At 37.1% G+C, this 19,193-nt stretch overlaps 1 protein-coding gene across 8 annotated transcripts in view; it reads right to left on the bottom strand.

Annotated features, from left to right (window-relative positions):
* Nucleotides 1-19,193, bottom strand: part of TPD52 (tumor protein D52) — a 74,751-nt gene that overhangs the window by 27,230 nt on the left and 28,328 nt on the right. For 7 of the 8 annotated variants that reach the window (XM_088149192.1, XM_088149193.1, XM_088149195.1 and 4 more), the window contains one exon: nucleotides 17,344-18,766. In XM_088149192.1, the coding sequence (XP_088005318.1) occupies nucleotides 18,650-18,766 (117 nt within the window). In that variant the 3' untranslated portion in view covers nucleotides 17,344-18,649. Of the gene's footprint in view, nucleotides 1-11,741; nucleotides 11,921-17,343; nucleotides 18,767-19,193 lie in introns of those variants that run through there. The other variant, XM_088149199.1, reaches the window with a different exon arrangement.

Genomic DNA, 19,193 nt, shown 5'->3' with positions numbered 1-19,193 from the left:
GCTTCATCTCTATAAGATTATGTGAATGACCTTTGCCTACAAAATATAAAGCAAACTGTAGACTCCCAAGTTTCCTCAAATCAGATAATCACAATGTTTGAAGAGGCTAATATGTACTTATTCATACATATGTTATAAGGAAAATGCTATTGGAAACAGCTTTAAAAAATTAACGCAAAGACATTCGCTTGGTATTATTTTAAGAGAATTGTAACATCATTCAACAAGTTAGAAGATAATTATAAATAGGAACTGTTACAAGACTATTATGCAAGGAAATCTGCTCCCATATATTTTCAAGTTAGAATTTTACAGTAGATCAGGTCCTTATGTAAAAGATTTGAGAGTTTCCATTGTTTGGGGTTTTTTTGGACTTTCAAAAGAGCATAAATATCTACATTAAATCCATGAACAACTACAAAGCTATACTTGTGAACATGATCTTGCGAGGAAATCCAGCAGTTCATTTCTAGGAGTGTGAACAACATTGTTATGAAGCATTCCAACATAAAATGGGACACTCTGACCTCAAATGAGGTATTCCAAGTATTCCAGAAATAGTCTTACCTCAAAAAATCCTGTCTTGAGTGATCCAGAGGGGCTATTTTGAAATTAGATCACTTTTCAAACAGTTGGAACAGGCCCATATTGAGGTCACACTACTTCTAGAACATTTGGAAATGCCCATTTTAAGACTGGAATGTTCCACAGTGAACAGTTTAGCACACTTGTTCTAATATCCTTCATCTTATTTTTATTTATTATAGTTTTATGTTTGAAACAAGACTTACCTACAAATTGTCTCTCAGCTGATCTGAAAGGGGGCATTACCACTTCAGACAGAAGGCAGGAGATCTAGGCTCTGAAGTCTTCTCTTTGGAAAAATCAAAATAGCCCTATACTTTATATGAAACTGAATGCTACATATCAGAAAGAGACTAGGCAAACCCCTGTTTCTCCAACATGCTAGGTTTTTCACCCATGGAAGATTTTAAAGTAATTGGATCTTAGTTATAAAATATCAGAACTATTAACATACATTTCTGTCATAATAAAGTAGTTTGATATGTACCATCCACATTCCTTTATTAACTTCATTAATTCATTTACAGGTCAAACCATTTTGCTACAAAAACATGAGGTGCACATGACTATTAGGTCTATAATTGTTTCAATCAACAACAGCCAACTGGTGGATAGTAAGCAGTATTTTATCATCCCTTCTTTCAAATAAGGTCCCCCAAAGAGCTCTCAATAATTAATAATGTTTATAATTATACAAAATAAAAATACCCAGTTTTTTATACCCCAACATCATTTCTGATTCTGCAGAAGAATCAAGTATTTCCTAACTTAACATCACTTTGTCCATTTATAAGCAATTAGTCACACTATACCTAAAGACGGAACAGAGATACTTTGGGTTTCTATGCAGTGTTTGCCATCTGTCCTGGACACTCAAGGCAGAATGAGATAATAAGCTGTTCAAAGTTGAAACCACCATCCACAGCAAATCAAACAAAGCTATAGTCTTATTCTAGTCCATGTTCAGATACCATAAACTTACCAGTAATTAACTTTCATGGACAAGACAGTATTGTCTGTTCCAGGCACAGGTTGAGATTTCTACAATAGCATTCAAGGTTTGAAGAAAGCACACAGCATAAACAATAGACTGCCATTGAGAATTAACATCACCCTGCACCCAGGAGAGTCAGTACAGGAAGCTCTAAGCCCTCCCCCCTCCAGTACAACTGGCACTAGTTAGCCCTAATTTTCAGAACCAGGCTATGCAATACATCACTTTATTCCCAAGCAGACCATTCTATACCAGTCTTTCTTCCACACCTCAGTGTTTTCACCCATCTTCCCAGCCTCTGACACAGAGACATCAACATTGCCATGGGTCAAAATCTGGATCAGTGATAAAGCCAGGAGTACAGGAACCCAATCTTGCTTCCCACTAATGCTGAGGCCTGGCCTCTCTACACCTGTTCTTCTAAGTGTTTCAGCTTGCTCTTCCTCCTCATCTGAGGATGATTCATAAGACTACAGGCAAGATACCACCATATAATTGGCATTACTTGCATTGCTTTTCCAAAATTACACTAGATCCTCTATCTTGTTAGGTTTCAACAGGTCTAAATTTTGGCTATATGTAAACATTTCTTGCTTGTGGACAAATTAATTAATTATGTTCAATTTCATTTGAAATCATTGTTGATTTCAGACCACAGTGACTGAATCATGCAGCTGTCAGCATGGGCAACATGGTTACAGCCCTAAGTTTGCTCTGACCTCACAGTGGAGCCTGAGAATCTGTCAGAAAGGTGCTCTCACAATGCAAGACATCAAGTAACAGCTGCATAGGTTAAGCATACTGTGGCAGTTTTTGCTTTATTTTCAATATTGCTCTGAACAGAGTCTGCATCTCATACTTAATAGCACTTTGGCAAACACTACTGCATATTGAGGAGCAGAAGTGATCAAGCATCTTATAATTCCATGAGCATTTCTTTTTATTCAGAAATAAATCAGGAAACTGCATTCATCACTACTTAATCAAGTTCTCCATTTTTGTGAATGGCACTCTCTCCAAAGCAAACATTTATTTTGTTTCCTTCTTTTAAAACAAGTAGTCTAGTTTCAGAAATATTCTAACAACCCTGAGATTAGGTTAGATAAAATTCTGCTTGCATCACCAATGCTTGTCATGTACGTATTGTCTCATATATGTGTTTGTTCATTACGTTACTTGTGGTTTTTATGTACATTATCTTGGGCCTAATAAAACATGGAAAGGTCTCATGGATCAAACTAAATGCTTTCCTACTTCTGCATTTTGTGTCCAGCAGTGACCAATCATATGCGTCTTCCAAGGAGCTCACAAATAGGGTCTCAAGGCAATAGCCTCTTCTATTGTTTCCTAGCAACTAGTATTTCAAGCATGCTGCCTTCGATTCCAAAATATGGCAAAGGCAATGGATCATCAAATAATATGCAATGTTAATGAAACCACTGTAAATTAAACAATCACAGCAAAACCAACCCAAAAAAATCATGTCAAGGGTCTGAAAAATATCACATGATAGACAATTCTCCGCAGGCATACCAAATAGGTGATTCATTTAATCACTTCAGGAAATATGACTAATGCTATCTATGTCTTTTTTTTTTTTTTTAAGTAAAAATGCATTTGAAATAGAATTCTCTCTACTGGAGCTATGAAATGGAAAAGGAATGAAACTTCCATTCACAACCAGATTTCCTTATTGTTTTGACAGCAGACACCTCCTGGACTCAGCACTGTTAGAACGATTGAAAATAGAACTGCTGACATAACTGAAGGCTAAGTCAAGACAACGGACCATTTTGGAAAGACACAATTAGATGGATACTCCTCATGTCTAGCATCATTGGTTGACCTTCACAAGCCTCCACAAAATCTGGTAATCTGATAAATACTGAAAATATGCCAGGAACAACAAACAAGGAAAAGCTACTTTTATTCCATGTTTCTGCCCCCACAATTGGTCTGGGCCAATAAAAAGCTGGGGGTTTTGTGGGGGCAAGTGGAGAGATATAAAAAGCCTACACAAAAGGTAAGAAAATTAGGGATGTCCCTAAATTAGAAAGTTGAGCCTTCAACTTTGTTTTCCAATTTTCTTTGTTTCTTTTTTCCCTTTCCCTTTTAGAGTATTTTATATTATTTGTCCTTCAATAAAGCTTAGGTTTCACTATTCTGTTTTTTAAACAATTTTCTTCATTTTCCTCAGGAACTAATTTTTCTACCTGGAACTTCTTGAAGACTTTTGAATTGGGCTCTCCCTTCTGTGTCTAAAGGAGCCTACTCTTCTGCTATAAATTAAATAAGAAAAAGTATATATACCTAATTTTTTTAAAAATGCTATGTAACTGAAACTTACACAATTTTTCATTTCTCTAGTCTAGCTAAACTAGTGGAAGTTTAGATGGAGCTAGAATCAATAATTTAAAATTGAATTACTTCTAACTGCTTGTCATAATTTTGAATAACCATTTTACCAGACAGAGCATGTCATTCTGACCTTACCAGAAATATTTTTACCAGTGTGTTGCAATTTTTAAAGTGTATCTCAAGTCCAAGTCCACCTTCCTGGGTGACTCTGGGTCAGTTACTATCTCTCAGCCTAACCTACTCCACAAAGATCCTGCTGTGGGAAGAACTGGAGCAGAGGGTGCTCTATATGCTGCCTTGAGCTCCTGGAAGAAACTTGGGATATAAATGTACCAAAGAACTAGATGAAATAAACAAGTACTGCATCCTAATCTCCACTTCAAGGTCAACATGGAGAATTCTAAACCATTAAAAGTTTTGCATGTAAAGACTAGATGATTGGTGCGGTTAACAAATATAGTAAGTCAATTATTAAAATAAACTAATCATAGAGCTTCAGCATGAGAGTTATATATTTGAATGAGACGCTAAGCTGCAGTTTCCAAACCATTCTCAAGTCCAGTTTTGAATTTATCACTATGTGGATTAGTATGATTAGGGTTATCTCTGTCAAAGAAAGTTATACTGGCTGCAGTGATAGCAGGAATTCTAAATCACTAAGGCCACTTGCAAAGCCTCTAGTAACAAAAACAAATCTTGAAGCACCCACAGACTTCTCTTCATACTATGAAGCCTAGTTATCCACCTCCATGATTCAATCTACCTGCTGATGTATTGAAAAATGTATTTGTAATATCATTTTTTATTACCACAGTTCCATCACGTTGATATAAAAAGGAAGAAAGCCGACCAATTTCTGCCTGTAATCATTTAGACCAGTTTTAAACATTCTTGTAAGCCTAAATGTTTGCAGCCTTGTTTTCCAAATGCGAGTCTCTTTCATCATCATATTTTCAACACTATTAGGCCCTAATCAAAGTGCTGCTTTTTAAAACATTTGTCTTTGTTTCCCAAGAATAGACAGGAAACACTATCAGAGCAGGATTTTCAATTGGTACAATGTGTGTCAACCTTATATTACACTGAAAGGCAAGCAATCATATAATTTATTGCCAGAAATGTTATTACCACCCCAGCATACTTGCTACTTAAACCTACACATAATACTGCTTTAAGTATTGAGCTCCTAGGAACTTGATATAGATGGATGGTATAGCACATATGTGGGTCACAGCAGTGTGTCAGTTATGTGAGTAGAAATCACAATAGTATTATAATATGAAAAGAGGTAGGGAGGTAGGTTATAGCATTTACTTCCCCAAATTCAGCTCATAATAGTTAATAAATTAAATTTCTTAATTAATATTAAAGAAAATCACAGAAGAGTAAGGTAACACGAATGGACACTGCTATCCTTCCTTACATGTAGAAAAGTATCCACCTTGTTGACCTGTCTCATTAATCCATCCTTTCCTTATATTTAATATCATTAAAGTCAAACTTTCAAGAGCCTAGACGTAGTAGAGAAAACCACATATTTTTCCCCCTTTGGGAGGTAACCAGATGTCAATAGCTGCAGCTGTGACTACATAATTACCTGTTTGCATTAACATAGACCACAGTTTAGATTTAATAGGTCAGATGACAATGCAGCAAAATGCATTTACCCTATGATTACCCCTTTTCAAACATTCTCTCACTCGCAACTTCGACCCTGGGAACATTGCAGGCACAGACTTGGGTCAATAAGAAACACTGGCCAGCACAATAGGCCTTGCCTCAAACAGCGCTGCTGACAGACACCAGCACAAAGGAAGTGAATAGAGTCCCCCTCAGTTCTCACACAGAGCGAAGAATGACTCAGTGTACTGCTGCTTTGGTGCACTGTTTGTACAGTGTATACAGCTTTTGTCCTTAGCCACTGTTCCTGGCTCAATGCGGGCTAAAGAGCCTAGGAAATGAAGGAAGAAGAATAGCTCTGCACTCTTTCCTGCAGCCAACAGAATATCCATATGCACATGACAAGGTCAATGAAAAGCCTAAAGTCACCAGTTGACTCTCTCCCACCTTAATTACTCCCACAGCACCTCTGGACTTTTATTGAAGCTCCAGCTGTACATACTCAGACAATTTTGCTTACTAGAATATTAGCTTGAGATTCCTTTCCCCTTGAAAATGTTTCTCCTGTTAGTTCTGGTACATCAGTTAATTACTGCATCAATGAGAACTGAAAATAGAGAAGTGCACCAGAATTCTGAACACTCTGTCAGTAGAAAACAGGGAAAAATGAATTAGGTACAGACAGCTTAGTATATAAACAACTGCCAGGCATGGTCCTTTTTAAAAAAAATAGGAACACTCACAGAATATATCCCTGATAGTTATTAGCTGTTGTAGTTAAGAAAGTCACATTCTGAAGTAGTGTTTCTTGAATTAGTAGAAATTAGAGTGAAGATGACTAGATGGCTATTTTCCCTCACTTTGTGAGTTTCCTATGGGCATTCAGATGGTCTATGAGCTGGATAAACTATATTTTAATTTCATAAAGAACAATACAGTACACCTTATGTCTTAAGATCTCAAGGAAAAAAATGCTTATGTTGAAAAATCTTGCCCAAACTCCACAACAAAATATTGAAATAGGATTAAGTAGGTTCAATTGTGTGTTCACCAAGGGTTTTAGACCTGATCTTATGTATTCAGCTTAAAACTCCCAAATTTTTCAGCAAGCATGCTTAGTGGAAAAACTGATCTATAATTTTTGTTGAGCACAAGGACAAAATGAATGTGCATGAGAGATATAATTTAATATATAAATATAGGTATGAAATTAATAGAGAAAGCAAGTAATCATATCTAAAAATACTGCTATTCCAACTATATTAGGCTTTCCCATTTCACAAATTTCTTCTTTAGTAGCTATGCCACCTGTTCGTTATATCAATTGTAGGCATAAACCTGAAACCAGACATTGCTGAGTATCCCCAGTTTATAACAGTAGTTTTCTTGTTCAAAATGTCAGTCAACCAGAACACTAGCCTTCTTCAGAGCTCCCAATTGAGAGGTTAAGGAAGGAGGGACAGACTTTCCTTATGATATGATTTCTCACCAAAAGGGGCCAGGATCCAAGCTGCTTATATCAAATCTGAGCATATTATTGCATCTCACTGATAGACTGGATATAGCTTTTGAAGACAAAGGAAACTTTAGGAAGAAAAGGATGAAGAACACTATTCCCCCGCTTTTCTTTCCTTAAGTTTTAACACACCAATACAAAATGGTTTGGGGGAAGAGAAAGGAATATTTCTATATAAGGGAAAAGAACAGGACGATTCTTAACCTCTCACTATCTATCACATCAAACCTTTCCACTTAGTCCATGATGTTCAAAACAAGGCTACAGAATACTTTTCAGCCCGAGTACTTCAATCTCCCAGGTTAACTTTCTAAAGGCTGCCTATTCCACCAACAGTTGTATCATTCCCAATTTTCTCCTGTTGACATATACCGTACATACTTCCAGAATCCCATTCTTAGCCTCTCTGTATAACAATTACACTTTAAAAAACTTTCCCTGTAAACTGCTTTGGATGTCAACTTACCAGTACTGCAAATACCACAAATACAAAACTACATTTTACATTTTCATGACCTTGAAATATGCATATGTGATTTGCACCATGTTGCGGTATAAACTCAATCTACCTTAACTGAACTTGCTAGCCAACCATGCATACAGTCCTCCATGTTGCTCCATTTCATCTCACTAAACTGCCATCTTTATTCCTTCCGATCCAAAAGAATATTGCAAAGAAATTATGTAGAGGCAAGCTCAGGACTCTGTCTCTCTGCATGTCAGCAGGACAACTCCCTGAAAACTGAATACAAGAACCAAATTTGGTGAAAGGGTGTGGGGGGGGGAGAGACGTTTGCAAAAGAAAGATCAAGTTCAAAATTGGGTCAGATTCAGCCAGAGGCTGTACAGTAAACCATTCTACAAAAAAAATCCAACATTGCAACCCTATAGGATAGGTGGTTGGGCTGTGTCTTGGAGTACTGCCAGTATTGCCATTCTAAGCCCCCTCCTTCTTCCTAGTCACATGATCCAGAGCAAAACTATTGGAATAAAATTCAGACGGCATCTTCTGCATGCTTTCCCTAACCTGTTTCTTTTTAACTGACACTACATATTCTATGACTATAAAGCAGTGCTTAGTCTTTTATTTCTCTGAAGTGCCTATGCTTCTGTGGTACTTTCATAAACCCAAGCACATTTTTGTTTCTTAAAAATTCCAACTGGCTATATACCTTAATCACACTTATCACCTTTTGCTCTTAGAGTGATTAACTTTGCAGTATTGGATTAGAATTTGCTTTTTATTTTTATGCACCATTTGATAATGACTGATTAAAAATTGAGTAGAATTTTGTAGTTATTCAATTTCTTGCAACAAATATACTCATAAACAAAAGATAAATCTGCACTACAGGTTTTCTTTAATGTCTACGTTTATATCTGGTGCAATAAAACAGTGTTTATGTACTTAGCCATTTGATTAATGTACTAGTGAAACTCATATGCTACACCTGCATATGTAATTGTACTATTTAGGGAAAACTGAATTGTCTATCAATTATAATGTCTGTTCTGAGGAAGCTGATTTGTAATGACTTGCATTTTGTCTCCAGATGTGAACTCTGCTAGCTGTCTACAGTATTAAAAAAACATAGTCCAAAAATATTTATGGATTTACGGTTTCACCCATTTCTGCAACACCATTTTTGTGAAATACTGAACCACAAAAAGCAGCACCTCAGTCTGAGACTGAAAATAACTACTGAAGAACAACGAAGTGGGTGGCAAACAAAAAGTGCACTGTAAGGCATTTAAACAAATAAGATGAAGTCCACAAGAGATAAAGAGTTATAATTTCCTAAGTGTACATTACTATAAATAATCCTGGGAGCTATTTGCTGAAAAATGCATAGATTCAGTCTGCAATCATATAACTAGTCTGTAAAAAATGCAGTCTAGTGTTTGACAGTAGACACAGAGGCACCACACACATTGTTTGGGCTAAGAGTTATGGTGAATAACACTATAAAAGCAGCTTTTAAAAAGCCACCTTCTTGAATCTAACCTTCTTTAAACATAAATAGTTGCTATTTCTTCCTTCCATTTCTGTAATCTGTGAAAACAGGACAAGGAGAACAATCTTGCCAAAGATTTGGGACTTCAGTAGACTATGACTAGAAGAACAAGTAAAATAAACCATTTTTATCAGTCAACTAAAATTATTAAAAGTAACTGAAAATTACAACTAAAAAAAATCAAATACAATGCCATGCCATTTCTCTTTTTAAAAAAGGGGGGAAGGGGAGTTAAAGGAAAATATAGAAATGCTTTCCTGTCAGTAAATGCCATCCCAAGATGAAAGGGACATATCACCTATATGAAACAATATTTCAGTGAAAATTAAACATGTTTTTCACACTCATCTTTGGTATTGACTACATTTGATGATCAAATGCTGCTCTAAGAAAACATGAGTTACAAGTATTCACATAGCCCCTTTGCTCTTGCTGAACACTGAAACAAATCAGAAAGCCATAAATACCCACCGTATCTTGATATATATGAACTAGGAAACAAGACAAATTCAGAAGGCAGCTTGATCTTGACATATTTTATTCTTCTATAGTTTATATTACACTAATTATTGTGTAATATAACAGTTTTGATATTTATTTAATCCTTTTATTGCATTTGGATCTTATTTATGTTGCCCACTCTCACTTTGCAGCTGTAGATAGCTAACCAAACTTAATGTTTTATTATTTTGTTTTATCTTTTATTTTGTACATTATTATTTTAAGGCAGCTAATAACAATAACATACATAACAAACAAACCTAGGCTTCTTCACTCACATGAACAGAAAAGTTCAGCAGGAACAGTAACTTAAATTCTGAACACCACACTGACTAATATAGCATGGAGATGACCTGGTGGCTTCAATTCATCCAGAATACAACAGCCAGACTAGTAAGACCACCTCTCCATAGCACAAAAACAAACAAACCACTTTTGAGATTGCTGCAATTTTGAGGCCCAATTCAAAGTACCAGTTATTTCTTAAAAAGTCCTTTACAGCACAGTACTGGACTACGTGAGGTACTGCCTTGCCAAAGTTGACTCTCAGTCATCATGAGAAAGTCTGCTGAGAGGAAGCACAGAGTGCTCTGGGCCAGTGTTTCTCAACCTTGGCAACTTTAAGATGTGTGGCCTTCAACTCCCAGAATTCCCCAGCCAGCCATGTTGAACAAAGAGCAACATGAAGAAAATATACAAACAAACACATATAGAGAGATATGTTACTTCAGTACACAGAAGAAAATACAGATACTTCTTAAGACCACTGTGGGTATAACTGTTGGAAAAAATTCAAGAAGACATGCCTGCATGATCTCCCCATTCTTTTTCTTTAAATTTGATCACTTAAGGTTATCTACATACTAACTATACAGCTGTAAAAGTTTATGCCGATGTTGGATGTTGTGGAAAAAGAGCCCACTTACTTCAACTCAACCAGAAGAAACTGCCTCAAAATTTATTAGTAATGTGAGGAACTATTCTCTCATCTTTTCATCTTAGCTATCAGTACAGATAGGGCTATTATAACAACTGCAATTCACTATAGGAATAATAGCAGAATGTTTTAGGAGGGAACAATTGTGGAGAGCCACAGAGATGACTTTAGAGAAACTATGCAGCAACAGTTACAAAATATATTTTAAGCCTGGGAAAAGAAGAAAGCATTAGAAAGAAACTCAAACTGGCTCTGCCTCAACACCCTGGAGCAGTATTTCTCAACCTTGGCAACTTGAAGATGTGTGGTCTTCAATCCCCAGGATGCTGGCTGGGGAATTCTGGGAGTTGAAGTACATACATCTTCAAGTTACCAAGGTTGAAAAACACTGCCCCAGAATAAAAGAGGGAGGGAAGGGGTAAAAACACTCAGGCTTTCAAATTTCTGTTACTATAGCCTATATCAATAGAGTTCCAGTCATTACAATGGGAGTCTTTTTCCTGACCTGGCCTACCTCAAAGGACAACAGTAATATAATCAATTTGTGAGAATCTTTTCACTTGGGAGACAAACTATAAATAATCTCCTTTATAAATACAAACTGGAGCAAGGAATGGATCCAGTTTATGGACTCTTCCCCTCCAATTTCTGCTTTTTCCTTCTATTTCCTCAAATGTTATTTCCAAAGACAGCATGTAGTTCTGGAGCCCCTTTCTCCCCCCACCTGCTCAAAATATTTTTTCTTCTTCTCTCAAGCTTGATTTTCTCAGCCACTCTTTTTCTCTTTCCTGGGCTCCTTTCTGAAGACCTGACTCATACCTTTCTCTTCCTTTAAAATGCATAATTTGGCCAGGATTAGGCAAAGTACAAAAACTAAAAGCAGCAATCTTGAATACCAATTTGATTTTATGTTCTTCTGGAGGTCAATTCAGCAGGAAAACGATATTCTGTGTAAATGTTGCCACATTTAAGAGGCAGAAATGTAGAAGATTCTAGATGTTGTAGAAGCCTGCACATACATGACCTCTTAAGCTTACTATCCTTAGTAAGGAAAAGGAAAACTTAAAATGCTCAGGCAGCATCAAAAGCCAATGAAATACTTATAAAATATGAAGAAGGGATGTTATTCAACAATAACATCATACAGATGGTTTACTATAGTGCACAATATTCAGCTTCATACATATTAAATGTCTATAATATGACTATACTTACTTGCCATCTGCTGGTCGCTTGCAAACACAATGAAATTTGCCACCAAAATCAATGTATAGATCATCTTCTAATGTGTAAAAAATGTTTCCAATGACAATTTTGTCTTTGGCGGGTCCCATCTGAATTAAAGGAGAGGACTTCAGCATTGATGCAAAGGATTCCACATTCTTGGAAGGCACCTAGAGAAAGCAGTCATTTTATCGTAGGAAATTATCAGATTTGATTTATTAACACTCAATGTCACCACCGCTATTTTATAGAGAAATCAGAGATATCAAGAAACAGTACGGGGAATCATATGAAGAATCTGAAATACAATTCATTCATTCAAAGACCACTGATCTGGATGGAGATTTGGATAGTGTTACACTTCTATAAAAAATAATTACTTAAGGCAACTGATAGGAAATACTTCTAGATACAGTGTTCCATACAGAAGTTCAAGTGGCTATGAATGTTCTTCCTATCTTAGGATTATGTTTGGTGAACTAGCCTATCTGGTCTCAGTAGTATCTGCACTGGGTGCAGTCATTATTTATTACCTTTATAACATGTCTTTCCCCCATAAGCTTAAGGGAGCATGTATAGTAACGCAGTATGTTCCATTTCATAATAGTTTAAAAACAGCAGCCAGTGTAAAATACAGTGGCAAAACACTTTTAAGGCTAGACAATGCGATATCATACTAATTCTGTATCAGTGCATGAGCATGTAATGCATGTGGGGACAAGAACATTTTCCACAGCAGGTGTGCAAGCTTGGAAAAATATAAGGCTGCTTTAAAAATTAAAAAAAATGTGCTTCATATACATTCCTGCATTTTATAAATTTATTGTGAAGATCTGCCTAGTCCTACAATGAAACAACAGGGCTTTTTCACTATCTCTCCCCACAAAACTTCACATGGCTTTTCCTTTTATAGTATTAATAGTTATATGCTGTGCATTTTAATCATTGTTTTAACATTAATTATTGTGAGAGCATTTTCGACTTTTAAAAATAAAATAAAATAAATTTAGAATGGCTCACTGTGTGTAGTGGAATTTACTTTCAAGTAAAAATAAATAGGCTCATAGTGCTTGTCTTGGAAACTAAACTTCACAGTTCTCAAAGAGTTGGACAAACTAATGTAAATCTATAACCCTAGTCTGCAATCTGGTATACCAAAAGTAATCACTTCACTGAATGCTGTGGGAGTGCTAGGTAAACAGACATATGATCAGGCTGTTATTTTAATGGCCAACATTCAGCCTCAGATGTATGAAATAAAACAGTACTTCATAATACATAAAAAAAACAAATGCTACTGGATATTTTAGGAATAAGAGAAATTAGGCTCAGCAGCACAGACAATTGTAAATTACACAATATGCTATTTAGGGTATGAGACCCAAATGGAATGGAGTGGAAATAACACTAAAAAAAGACACTACTAATTACATGCTCAGCTACTGCACAATAAATAACAGGATAATTTTCTATCAAAATGGTACAGAAGTGTATGAACCAACTACAAATACAATTCTAGAAATTTCACTGAGAATCTTTATGGAATAGCTTTATGTCAACAAATGTGGAACAAGTCTCTCTGGGCTAGGAATTGGAAAAGATAGGTATATGTAAGGTGTACTTAAACAAAACAAGGCAAAAGCAAGCGAATATACAAATTACTGAACTATTACACAAATTCCTCAGAAAAGCAACATTTTGCTTACTAAAAAGAATAGTGCCATATGTTGATATGGATAATATCAAATGAATAGACACCTCTTGGAAAGGCTGAAGAATGTAAGACCACAAAGTTAACACTGAATGAATAATGGAGAGAGAGCAACATAATTTAAAAACAAAGTTTACTTTTGTTTTATTGACTACAGTAAGGCCTTTGACTGTACAGATCATGCCAGAATACTAAATATACACATATTGGGCTAATAAGTATGCCATAATAGCTAATTATTTTTCTAGGAACCTCTAAAATGAACAGAAAGCTACTATAAGAACTGAACTTCCAGAACAAGAAAGTGAATGAGAAAAGGATACACATTTTCTCTGTATCTGGGTAACTCATTCTGAACATTATACAAAAATGGCAGGATTGAAAGAGATGATACTGGAATAAAAGCAAGAAGGATGAAACACTATTTGAGATATAAAGATGATCCATTTGGTAGCCAAAAGAAAGGCAAACTTAGAAGTAAAAGTGGAAAGTGAAACATCTGGATTAATGTTAAACATTAGATGACAAAATGTCAAGCCATATGCTTTGTAAAGACACTGCTTTTGACAATCAAGTGAAGGAAGCAGTTTTGTTTTCTGAGTTCAAGAAAAGATAGATGGACAGTGTGCTGGAGAGGTAAAGAGGCTGAACCTAGGAAAGAATGCAATGATAAACTTATATAAAATAATGAGAGGAGAATATTTTTATGATAACAAAGATCACAACAGTTAAAGCCATGATCTTCCCAGAGGTCGGAAACAGCAGTAGTTATTCTGAGTACCACGGATGCAAGTGAATCTTCCTGGAGCAAATAAAGACTGGGCTGCTCTTTGCAGAGATTCACATATTTGGGCACATGGCGAAAGCAGATGATTTACTAAAATGATTACGTCTGGAAAGGCTGAGAGAAGAAGACGGCAGTGATGCGATGGGTGGACGGTACTACAGAGATTACACGCTTGTCCTCGAAAGCACCCCGTTTTACTACTAGAGGCTGGGCGACACGGGAAACGTTTTTCCGTCCAGCCTCTAAGAGCCAAGCGCGACAGGGCAGGCACCGAGGTAATTCCGAGCCACACTCAGGCCGTCCCCGGAGAAAGGATTTAGGCGGAGAGCCTCGACAACGTGACAGACCCGTCAAGGCCGCGCTTCTTCTCCCGTTCCGGAAGAAAATGAATACGCAAAAGAAAGCCGGGGGGAGAATAAGAAAAGATGCACGTCCGCACGGAACCGCACCTCGCTTCCGCTATCGCCTTTCCCTTCTTTTGAAGAAGCCTCCCGGCGACAGCCAAACGTCACCCCTGGACTCGGGCGGGAGACGCGTCTTCCCACCGAAGCTCCCCGACGCAGATGTCGCCCAACAGCGGCAGCCAAGAGAGAGGCGATTGCCATGACTGAAGCGACCCGCGGCCGGCTAAGCTCCGCCCACACCGGAAGCGGTAAGCTCTCCAAAGCGCCTCAACACAACAATCATAGAGATTCTGAGCAGCAGGGGGTTCTTAAGCTGTGCTTGGAATCAGGCGGAAGTGCACCAGATGTCATAGCCTGTACAGACATCTCTCGGGTTGTACAGAACCCCGACTCCTTCGTTCCGCTGAGGTGCGGAGCTGAAGGCGCTCGACCGCTTTCCTCACGGTCAGTTGCGGCGTTCGCTCTCTCGCCAGACGTCGTCACGTGATTCACATTTGGGAGCTCAGTCAGTCGGCGGGTCTTTCTAGGGCGAGGCAACAGGAGGTCGTTCTCAGCAGAGGCGGGGAGGAAGGGAATCCCAGTCGAAACTGAGAAATCTGTAAAGTATTTATGGAATGGAGAAGCGAGAATGCCGGAGACTAAAAAGGGAATGGGCCCAAATAGCTGGAGCCCTGAGGGTTTTGCCTCTCTGGCTTGTTTGTAATCAGAAAGACCGACTAGCCGCCGCTGAAGTGATTTTTACCCTACTCCAACTTACCACTGTCGTTGCGTCACATTTGGAGTTTGTGTCATACATGGAGATACAAGTACCGATGGGCAAGGCGTATGTTGTGACGTCACTGCACGCGTCATTTTCCTGCCATCTTGGCTAGCTGAGGTGCCTGTGCCCCCCCCCCCCCCCCCGGCTTGGGCCAGAAGACTTCCAAAGCCAGTTTCTTGTAGGAAATGTGTTAAGGTTCATCTGGATTGGGCCACTTAGGGCGTGAATTGCAAAATTTTCCAGCTTCTACCCCTTCTGGCTCAATCTGTTTCTACATTTCTCAAATAAATGTCAGTCTTCCACTCAAACTTTTTAACATGTTTGTGAAGTCTTCTCAGCAATACCCAGAATTAAGCTATGGTTGACAATTAAACTTGAAACTGAAAGCTCAAAATAACAAGAAAACTGCTGGATTTGTTCCTTTCAGCCCAGTTAGCACTTATGAACATCTCACTGCTTAACAACTCAGAGCGACCAAACCAATTGTGTCTAAATTACTGAAGTTTAAAAAGCAGACACCCTCTGCTGTTACAAATGTCAGAGAGTTCAGTGTCTTTAGATTTTTTTGTTCATCTGCTGCCACCTTGTGTTTTTATTGGGAAGTTATTATTTAGCAAGGATTATTGCTTTTCTAAAATTTAGAAGAGTTTTCATTTGATAAACTGAACTACAAACTGATCCGGTGCATTCACAAATCCAGCCTGTGTGGTGCATTGTGGCAACCCAATCAATTGGGTGGAGTAAATCTTAATTAACCATGGTTAAGCATGTTGCAGAAGCACACCAGTGTCACTACCTGGAGGACAAATAAGCTTTTCAAAGGTGACATGCTGAATTTAGCACCATTAGTATACTACCTAACATCATTCAAGCCATCAATAAATTGGCAAAAGGAAAGAATGTAATACTTATCTGCAAATCCAATCTTGGAATATCAAGTGCTTGGTTAACATCTATGTTAGATTATTGGATATAATGAAAGGCTCATAGATCTGTGGGGAATAATGGTTCCCTAAACAAATATAATTTCACCCATTCTCATATCCTGTTATATCCTTATAATATCTAGGTATCAGGCCACATCAAAATACATCTCCAACTGTAGGAATAACTAAATTTTATAACAATTATTTATCATTTGTGCTTTATAATCCAGAATTGTACCATGCTGCTTTGGAGACTTACCTATGAATATGAATACACATAAACACACACACATAGCCCAAGATTATAATATATTAAGCTTCTTTAGGGTACTTCCACATGGCAGTTTTTGTTTTGTTTTCCAGTATCCAATCTCTAACAAACCAGTTAGAAGCCAATATTTGATTAATTTTATAAAAGTTCTAACTGCAGTTGCAGTGTAGTTTGTATTTATGCGGAAGGGTACTTGGGTTCGAGGCACAGTGAGGGAAGAATTCAGTACAGCCTGATTATATAAATGGAAAAATTCAGCTGAGCAAGGTTTTTGTAAACAAAACAGAACAAAATCACACTATATGAAACTGACTGGAACAATTAAGGAGTTCTCCTGTTAAGACAACTTATATCCCTGTACTAACTTAGTTGCAGTGGAGCTAGGGAAGGGGAGGTGGAATGGAGTTTGCTTCCATCCAGGAGCTAGGAGGCATGGTGAAGCAAGAGCAAAACCAATAGAAAAACAGGGTGCCCAGAAGTTGGATGTGCAAAAAAAAAAAAAAATTGGTCTGATATTAGAAAAATCAGAAAAAATGCCAATTCAACTCTCTAAGCAAGCTGACACAATGACAACAGGCAGATCCTGGGAGCAGTACATCATGTATTAAGAACTGTAGCTAAGTATTTTAAAGATAACTTCTACTAATATCTAACTGGATTTACAAGTAAATATGCATACTACTGGACAGTATGAAATACAGAACCTTGTTTGAAAACATACATTCAGGTAGCCATTTATGTTTGATAATACAATGCATTTTATTTTTATATGCAATCAAGTATTTAGACTAAATTTGAAATGCTACAGAGAGCTGTCAAATACAGCATAAGTTGACTTATATAATTTGTAGCCTTTTTGGTGCAGCTATAAAGACAAAGCCCAAGTTACAGTGCATCTTAATGTGTTCTAGTTTAGTTCAAGCTTGATGATAGCAAAGACATCTGCAAAATACAGTTTTATAAGGTGCCAGAAAGTAAAACATATAAAGGTGGAATACATTTTGCTTCTAGAAAATCAAATCTTTTTACAGCAAATTTAATTAACATTTTATATAGCAAATTGATCTATGATTGCAATATTTAAATGTACTCTCAAACTTCAACAAGGGTTTCCAATTTAGATAGGCTCCTACTTCACTGAAGACATTATCTTACAGATGCAAATTCCCAGAATCCAGGTACACAAGTGTATAAACCTGCTCACAACTTCAATTATAATTGAGAGGTGGATGAAATATATTGTGTCCCATAATTTTAAATCCATGACAGAGGAATAAATGTTTAACACTTTTAATAGTATGGAATGTTTTGGAAGCACTGCTGCGCGGTATTAAGCATTCAGTCAACATATTTTACATTTGTGATCTGCTTCATGCCTATGAGTTCATTTTACTTCTGCAACATTCAGTAGACAAGGCAAAAAATGAATTAAGTCCATCTATAACCCCCAAGACAAAAATGCGTCTCAGCTTGGGATCAGTTAAGCTGTCAAAATAAATGTTTTCTGGAGAACTTCAATAAAGCACAGATGAAATGTTTGTGGAAACTACCAAACTTCAGTTTTCAAAACTGCAATAAAATGTGATAAAATAGCCATTGCAAAACTCCAATCAATTTATTTGTTCAAAGTATATTACTGAAAGAAGATCAACTAAGACTATCCACTTAATGACTAGACAAAGACTTTTAAGGTTTGTCTGTGAAAGGAGACATGACATGAGGCAATGGTTAGGAAATGTCACATCCAACCTGCATAATATTCCAGCTCTGTTTTTAATTTTTTGTAATGCAGTAACTTAGTGATTACCTAGACTGGAATTAAGTCTAATACTCAAAATACATAAAAATTCCTGTCCTGCAGATTAACAAAGGCAAGTGTATTTTCCTATTTCAAAAATACTCTGAACCTCAAGAAACTATTAAATATTTAGAAAGGTAAGTGCTAAACAGAAGAACGTATAGGAGGAGTCAACAGCAGAGGTGATGCACATCAGCATTTGCTTGCAGCATCTGGCAGTAGACAGTACAACGGTGAGGCAATCATTGAGTCTCCTCTTCAGTCTGCTTTGTGGTAGCTTCTGTGGCACTGGCGTTGGCAGTAGAATTCAAGACCTCTCCAAAGTCACCTCCGGCAGGCTTGTTACCTCCAACCTTAGACTAGAGGGCAGTCGAAAACGTTTATGAGGCTAATCTGCAGATACTGTAAATCTGTATTTTAGACCAGTGTTTCTCAACTTTGGCAACTTTAACATCTGTGGATTTTAATTCCCAGAATCACTCACCCAGCACAGGGAATGTAGACAACTGTACACATATATATTTAGCAGTCATTTAACCAACTTTAGGCAGCAAATGAACTTAAGAAGAGTTTCCATACAACTACAGAACTTCCCCTTCCCATCCCAAGTACCCATTTAGGATTCTTCTGGAAGATGTAGCATTTCAACCACTTTGGGGTAATTTTTTTAAATTAGATTTTGAACTATTCAGATTTGTCCTTGAAAATGTATGTTTGCGCATCTAAGTTTGTAAATTAAACAAGCCATAGCTTTGTAACATTTTGGGGTAAGATATTAGAGATTCA

This window comes from Python bivittatus, unplaced genomic scaffold (assembly GCF_059951505.1).
Source record: "Python bivittatus isolate LINGU-HERP-01145 unplaced genomic scaffold, Pbiv_v1 ctg000590_np1212, whole genome shotgun sequence".
In the NCBI taxonomy this organism is placed as follows: Eukaryota; Metazoa; Chordata; class Lepidosauria; order Squamata; family Pythonidae; genus Python; species Python bivittatus.
This window is presented reverse-complemented; position numbering and strand designations above follow the sequence as displayed.